This window comes from Morone saxatilis, unplaced genomic scaffold (assembly GCF_004916995.1).
Source record: "Morone saxatilis isolate NCDOM2014 unplaced genomic scaffold, NCSU_SB_2.0 Contig12, whole genome shotgun sequence".
Taxonomy (NCBI): Eukaryota; Metazoa; Chordata; class Actinopteri; family Moronidae; genus Morone; species Morone saxatilis.
In genome coordinates, this window is record NW_023339674.1 from 17,033,460 (window position 1) to 17,042,021 (window position 8,562).

General features: G+C 40.4%; 1 protein-coding gene across 1 annotated transcript in view; it reads left to right on the plus strand.

The window, feature by feature from the left end:
- Positions 1 to 1,789: 1,789 nt before the first annotated feature.
- The window catches only part of LOC118322361 (zinc finger protein GLIS1), a 70,780-nt gene continuing 64,007 nt past the window's right edge, over positions 1,790 to 8,562 (plus strand). Inside the window, exons 1-2 of the mRNA XM_035654023.1 lie at positions 1,790 to 1,916; positions 2,066 to 2,392. Of these exons, the coding sequence (XP_035509916.1) occupies positions 2,113 to 2,392 (280 nt within the window). The 5' untranslated portion in view covers positions 1,790 to 1,916; positions 2,066 to 2,112. The remainder of the gene's footprint in view (positions 1,917 to 2,065; positions 2,393 to 8,562) is intronic.

Below are 8,562 nucleotides of genomic sequence, written 5' to 3' on the forward strand. Positions count from 1 at the left end.
GTTATCCATTCCAGTTATCCATCTAGACCATATTCAACTATTGTATACAGTGTATATATGTTATATATTCTAGATTTCTATAATATATTATAATTCTATTATTCATATTTTTTGTAATATTTTTATTTTGTTTTTATTTTGTTATATTTGCTGTTTGCACTACATTTCCCCTGTTCAAGCTCAGAGATCAACAGTTGAACAATGGTTGATGAAACTTCAGGACTACAGATGTGACAGTGTAATGTTTTGATTATTAAGACAGAAAACAGAAAAAAACAGTACAATATTGTGTTATAATGAATAACATATGTTATTTACAATGTTGACCCCCCTGGCAACACAGAGACCCTCCATATAAGACTGGTCAGACGGCAAATACATGGCTTGACTTGAGACTTAAACAACCTTCTTCTTATTTTTTTTCATGATTACCTACGACCTGCATGTGATAGTCACCATATTATATCTCTAGTTAATGATTTAACAATAATCTACTTATTATACTCCATGTTTTATTTGATCTGTCGTTATCTGTCTCTTCACCATCACTTTTTTAAAATTAGTTGTTTATATACCCAGATTAAATCACCAGACAATAACATACAAAGTGGCAGAAGTTGTAGATCAGAGTTGAAATTCTAAAGTCCAAATCTAACAGTTTTTGGCCTTTTGTTCCAGAAGCAATTTGGCCAGAATTAACATACAGCAGAATAAACAAGAGTAAAATGAATGAGATGTGTTGCATGTGGTAAAGCAGCATGACAAAGTCACAGTGAAGGGACATAAAATGCCAACACTAACACATAACTGCACTAAACTATCAACAGACTATCAAATTTCCAAGAGCACGCAAAGGCACCATCAGACCCGGTTATCCAGTCGCGCATTTCCGCGTTGGTACCACTGGCAATATTTATAGATTTATAAAGACCAGACTGTGCTGTGCATCCCACCACACACTCCACAACATTATAAACTTTAACTCGCAGTCTCTTGCACCCACCTTTCGTTTGCATGATAAAAACCACAAGTGTGTGTTGTTCCTGACAGTGTCAACTCTGACCTAGTTAGGGGTTCCCTTCCCCGTAAAGGCCACTAGATGGCGCTGTAGAACAGCATTTCTCACATAAAAAATCCTCTTGTAGATAATCTCAACACAGACTATTTTAATTCTATAATGAATTATTTAATTTTTAAACATAGCCTGTTTCAAAAGAGAAAATATATCATATAATAATTCTGCAGTATTACTAAGTGCTTGGTGCACAGGTCGCATTGCTTAATAAAAATCGCAATAGCCCATATTCATCTTTAACTCCAGAAAGAACCGTGCGCTTTATTGCATAAGTCTATGTGGCATTCAAACTGAATTTGAGCGATATTTCATGAAATGTCGCTGGTCAAATAGTCTCTCTATGATATACATATTTCTGAAACAAAGCAGAGCAGTTGCTGATATGATCTGATCAGTGTGACAGTATACCGCGGGACATACCAAAACTTGGAATACCTCGTTGTTGAGTAACCTGTTTTACATTTCTTAACATCAAGATTTGAATGCTGCGCAAGCGCCGAGTACCGTGTGCGCATGCAGGAGCTCGCAAAAACCTCACATCCAAGCTCAGAAGTACAAACTCAACCGTCCTGATCCAGATGTTTATCCTCCCACAGAAACACGGACACGGTCTTCATTGGTGCTCCTGAATCCTGCGAAGCAGTGTTGGAGCTGTCAATCAGAGAGAGAGAGAGGGAGAGAGAGAGAGAGGGAGGGAGAGACGCATGGGATGCTGATGACTGATCCGCACTGAGAGGATGCTATCGATCAGGCTTGCAGATGCTTTCCCCTCCAGTTTGATAAACGTGCCGATGTGCGCGATTAGACTGTTTCTGCTCTTCATTGGCTGATTGGATTGAAGGTAGGTGTTCCCTAAATGCCTGAAGTTTAATCGTTTTGTCCAATGAGTTGATTCTTTTCGTTAAAATGGATGCACTGAGGGGGGGCGGGCAAACAAACACGCTGTCTTCGTGTTGATGCAGATTGAGTCATTTTAGTCATTCTTCTCAGGTAATGTGAGCAGCGGCCGCACACTGCATGGGAAAGCCGAGTCACCAATGCAGAACCCCTCAGCGCTGTTCGGAATGGTCAGCCACTGTCAGACCCCGACTTTCACAGACTTCACCGGCCTGTCGCTCGCCGTGTACGGCAGCAAGGCGGACATCTGTATGCGGCGAGCCGGCAGCGGTGGTTTTGGATCTCAGATTTGCCGGAGCTCCCATGACACCCCGACTCACATGGACTGCGGGAGCCCGAAGAGACTCATCGCGCCCGAGGAAAAGGCGCATCTGTCAGCCAAAGCCCCGCGCCCGTGCCATCCTCTCCCACCCGCGCAAGGTAGGCCGAGTAATGTGCGGCAAGAGCCCTCAATTAAGTGTTTAATTGGTGCTGTTGAGGCGATTAGAGTTTATAAAGTTGATCAACAAAGTTTATCCGCCAATTTGAGTGATTTCTGAGCACTGTAGAGAAATTGGAATAACATTTAATGTAGTAATGGCTGTTGCTCTCATTTAAACAAACTGTGAGGATCACAATAACAAATTCGGTCAAACAGCAGCTGTGTCAGTCTCGCCAGTGTGAGCAATCAGGAGTTCAAGGTTACTTGAGATTGTTTAAAGCCGTCATTTAAAATATGGACTCCTCAATAGCATCCTTTGCTGCAGCTGTGCTGTGTATTTGTGTTTAGAGCCCTGTTTGCAGTTGTGGATGGGGTCTGTTAATTAAACCCAGAGCTGTGTTGGATCCGTGGCCAATTCATAAATAACAGCAGAATCAAAGTCTCTGTTGCACACGAAGGCCATGTGAAGTGATGTGCAGTGTGTGTGGAATAATGCCAAGCAAGTGTGCATTTCCTATGGATGTTAACAAGGCATGGCAGCGTTTAGTTCATGGGAGAATTAGTGATGTTGGCTCATTTGGTTAAATACTGAAAACTTGGCAACTTCAAGTTTTGACAGTTTAAAACGATATTTTAAACAGTTATTAATTTAGAAATATTTATTTAGTTTTATTCTCTCAATTTTAGAACAGTCTTAATGTTAAAAATGGTTAGGTCTATCAAAATAAATTGCTCAAAATTTATATTTGAACATCCTTTGGTGCCTTACTAAAATAAATAACATAAACTTTGACTTCCTCATCAGTGACAGTAAAAACTTTACCCAGTTACATTAGATGAAATGAGCACTGTCATACAGATAGCATCCAGAGTGGAAACTGGGCTTTGTGTCTCCGTGGAAGCCTGCTCCATCCTGTTTAGACAGAGTGTTGTTGTGAGAGGGCGGAGGTAATTACAGCCCCATCCTAAATTATGATTAGACGGAACAGACTTTTATATTAGCAATCATCCTTGCAGCAAGAAGAGGATCAACGGATTTGATTATTGTTTCTTCTTGCTAAACACAAACCATATGTCTGCAGAATGTGTCTCAGCATTTATGAGTTCTCTTGGAGCACAGTTGTGCCCTCAGCCCTCCATCCCCAGCATCCCGGACCAGAATGAATCGTCTCATTGTCTTTGCGACGCTTTTGAACTTGCTTCCCGTAAATTGTGGGAATGCAAGATGTGTTATGTGTTATTGCGTTTGTGGATTATGTTGTGCAGATTAACACTGAGGCAGACACACACAAACACACATCTGTTTGTTTGGTTCTGACCGGCTGAGGCAATTGAGTGACATTTTAATAAATTCAGTATCTTTTTATGGATTAAAATAGTTTTCAGCCTCCTTTCGGAGAGCACATACTAATTCATTACACACCAAAACATTACACATTCATGATTAGTAATTCATTTTCACATTATATTGGTTTGTACTATTTTTGTAATGAAGTTTTCCTTTAGTTCAACTTGTACTTCTCATACTGCTATCTCTATCCTAGGAGGAATATGCGCTGTATTCCAGGCATTTTTGTGTTGTTTTATAGGCTCTTATGGTGAGCATGGAGTATGAAAGTGATCTCAGTACTCATCAGTCTTTTGTATCATGCCTCATTTCAGGCTGATCATATTACATACTCCCATTTGGGGACAGAGCTGGAGTTTAAACTGCATTCTCAACCATTACTTTAGATTTATACGGAAAGGAATCTCTGAACAAACACACACTGTAATATTTATCCTGATGGAAATGAGACAGTGGAGGAGGAACTTACCTCAGACGGGAGATTTCTGACCTTTTACTTTTACCTTGTGATTGCAAAATGTGAACGATTACTCAGTAATAAATGTGATTAAATATACTGCCCTGCGGATGTTTTATCAAATCCTCACTGTAGGATTTTGTGCGAGAGGGACGCTGTAGTGTACTGTGATATACTCGCTTTCAGTGCTGCACAGCTGATTTTCTAATTACTCCTAAAAATGCAAACCTATCTCTCTTTTTATTGTCTTTTTTATTGCATCTGTGTGCTGTGTGTGTTTACACATATATTAAATAAGTGAGAGAGAGAGAAAGATTGACAGTGAGTGAGAGAGCTTGCATGTTAATGACGGGGTGAGCATGGAGCTGAGGTGCCGTTGTGTCAGAAGAGTCTCGATAGTTTGAATTTTTACGAGCCAGGTATCCAGAAAAAAACCCATAACTCTCAGTCACACCCGTTGCTGTTTCTGTGCAACCTCGCCGTTGCTGCGCTCTGCATTTTAAGAAGTGTTCCCAGCATAAATCCAAGGGAAATTATTCTTTATTTTTCTTTACTTCAAGTTGAATGTAGCACAAATCACAGCGACTTCTGTCACACCTGGTGCGTCGGTTTGGAAAACCTTGTATGTTGCTCATGAGTGGAACAGTGGCTGATCATCCTTACACTGCAAGTCCACTGTGCTAATATTGGTACCCACCAGCAAAGAAAATATTTTGCTTGCAAAGAAAAACACTTGACCCCTCTTGAAAAAGAATATCAGGTTTGAATGAAATGTGTACTCTAGCATCATTCGATACCTTACTAAAGTTTCTTCTGGCTGGGACGAAGCTGCCGAGTCTGTGAGCTTATTTGAGGAAAATGTTTGAGTTGCAGGGCTGTGCTGGAGTCCCGCACTCACTCTCTCCGATAAATGCAGAGGTCTGTCTGTTGATTCAGCCCGTAAAGAGATGAATAATGGACTTTTGGATTTAATCATTGTCAGGACTTTTTTTTTTTTTCTTTGGCTCTTTCATGTTGTCTTTTGCCAACACACATTGCTGTGACATGTTTTCTATAAACCTGTACATGCAGCATTTATTTATGCAGTATGCACACCTGTATACAAGCACACAAACCCACCAGCATCCACTGCTAATACATACTGACACTGTGCCAGCACATGCTGAACACACACTATGCACACATGCCTCACACTGAAACGCTCACACACATATGTATACGCACACACACACTTTTTTGTGGTGAAGTGGCATTGGCACCAATGTTGAATTTCCTCAAAGCGACTTTGCGGTTCCTGTGTTTTCCCTAGCAGCATTTGTAGACGTCAGACTGCGGGGCGATAATCTGACTGTTATGAGAAACAACCGACCATTACAGCCCGATTTGAGCCTCTGCTGTGTCAAGTGCTTAATGACAGCTTCCCAGTGGCTTGTGAACAGTTTTGGTTGTGTGCGCTCAGAGAAACACATTAAGAGCTTTTAGTGAAGTCACTCATTCTAATCAATCTGTGGGGTTTATTTATTATTATTCTTCATAGTAAAAGGAGTGTGCAGTTGGTATTTATTCTCTAAGACAGTAGAAATGCTGCATGTGTTCTATTTTATTAAAGCCTGAAAATATTCTGTCTTCATACAAATTCTGATATTAAAATTGATAATGCCAATGTTTCAAAAATGTACATATTATTCATCATCAAAGTAATCAAAAAAGATGGTGCTCAGCTCTAACCTACAAGAGAGCTTTCACATTTAACATGTTTGTGTGTCTGCCTTCTTCTGGGATTTGTCTCGAGACTTTCTTCTCAGTAAATCTTCAAATTTGTGTCAAGAAAATGTTTATACAGCTATAATTCTGGGAAAATGGGTTTTGAATTTCTTAAATTACCTTGGATGTCAGGCTTATAATTGCTTTGAGTCTGACTATAAATTAACCACAGACTATATTATTTATTCTTGTTGGACCTAATTCTTTGGGTTTTGACTTGTGAGCCAGTTGTCATTTGTGACACTATTATACCCATTTTGCTGAGTCAGTAGTGTGACAGTGGTGGTTAAATAGTAATAGTAATTTGTTAACTTGTTGCTTAATGTTAAAAAGAACAAAGAGATGGTACTAGATCCTAATCAGTGAGCAGGTGACTGACTAACCATGTCCTTTACAAAGAAAATGAGCTTTTGCCGTTTGGTAGAAGGTAAAGGCTCACATTAAACATTTTCTTTCATGCAACAGTAAAAATTGTGTTAATAATCCTTTATGTTGTATCCAATTGAGATATTAAATTGGCTTAAAGCTGTTATTCTATACACTGCTTTTTATATATTTATTTTAAGTACTTTTTACGCAAATCCTCAGTTACACAGGCATCTAAAAATCTTGGTTTTGTGCCACATTAATATTTACATTTGTCCTTAAAATTTGTGGTTAATATAATATTATCATTCTTTTCTTACCCCGAAGCAAATATTCTTTTTTTCCTTGCTGAATCATAAGCTGGACACTGATTAATATATTTCCACTAGAGCACTAAAAAACATCTATCTATGAAGTACTTTTGAGGTTTAACAGAGTAACTGAGGATCTCAACATCACCGGCAGTCAATATGCTAAAAGGTTGTAGCAGCGAGGCGAGGTTATAACAGCTATTCCTCCCAGATGTTGTGAAAGGCTGATCAACCCTCAGAGGAAACATTTCGCTGTCACTGCTGCAAAAAGAGTTTTGACCTTTTATTGAACTTGTGGTTCGCTTAGTTTCACGGCCGAGGTTAGCCGAGAACATTTTTGTACCAGATTATGAAAAGGTTATACAGTAAAATTTTTGGGGTATTACTTGTCAGTTTGCATCCAGTGATATATAACAAATAATAACAGCCAGACATCCTCTCTTTCTAACAAACAGACATTCTCTCTTTCTAACAAACAGACATTCTCTCTTTCTAACAAACAGCTAGACATCCTCTCTTTCTGCATTTTTTTGCTTCTGATTCATGTGGAACCATACATGCGGGCCTATTTATGTGTATCAAAGTAGAACAGTGATAGTAACATTCTTTTCACAAGTTTTCTCAGCAGTCAGTACATTCCCATCAGCCAGAGTGAGCGCCTCAGCCCACGTCTTTGCATCTTCTATGAGCTCAGCAGTGAGTTATGGGCAAATGCGAGGGTGCTGCCTGGGAAGGGTGTTGCAGGGTGTAATGTTTGCAGCATGTTCCACTGATTCATAAAGCCGAGGCCCGGTGATGATTCTGCAGCGGTATTCCCGTAAACCTCTGTCTGGCTGAGAAGCTGACGAGGGAATGCTGGGTAATGGAAGGAGAGCGCTTCCTGAGTCACAGCCACTAGAGAGAGAGAGTGAGAGAACACCCCTGGTCTGGCATCTGCTTGGCTGAATCACCTCAATCAAACTTGGCCAGGAATACCCATGACGTTTGTGGAAACAGGAGATAAGTGGCAGAGGAAGAGCTGAGTGTTGCATCAACTTCACTGAGGTTGATTCAAAGAGATAGCAGAGACTTTATGGGAGGTTGTGACTGTAGTGTCATCTGTTCAGTCCTCTGAAGTTGCAAATGTATGTAATACAGACACAAAACTTTGTTTTTAAGCACTGCCGCCTTTGCGCTGTCCTTTTCCTTCTCTGTATTCTAGTGTCAGTCAGGTCAAATGTTCTCATTCTTATGTGACCAATGTGGTATGACTATGGCATCTCACTGTAACCAAAGGCATTCTGACTTTCTTTCTGCCAATGAAGTCAAGTCTCACAGCAAAAATATGATCTGGTTTGAGTAAGTGTCGAAATATCACTGGAATACCAGAAGAAATGTGCCCTGGGCCTCAGTTTAATCAAGAAAAAGCTGCAGAGTTGGCTCAGATATGTCATCATAAAAATTTATTTTTAGCCTAAACCATGCCTTGAGAAGTACTCACAAAGTTTCACGCGCTACACTTTTGCTGATGAGGGGAATAAGCTGCCAGGTCTTGTAAATTAGACCAGATTTGTTTTACCTTTTAACTATTCATAGCAAAGATAAAGATATGTCTTTACTTCTGTCTGATCCTTTTCTCCTGGACAGACATACCACAGCTGACCACATGTCTATAGAGTCTGTATTACTCATGCATTTTCAGACAGCAGCAACTCCTCTCTGTGTATGACTTAGCACACGGGTGGGTTTTTGATTTACATCTCGGCTGTGCCACTTGCTGTTCTTGGCTCGATGCTGCTGTGTTTCATCAAAGAAAAATCCGCTCCACTCTGACTGTGGCAGTTAAGACGGCCGTCCGCCGCTGTGTTGCCTCTGCCAGAACGGGGCCGAGAGCTGACTGGGCCCTCGCAGCTGTCAGCTGGAGAGGGAGGGAGAGAGAGAGAG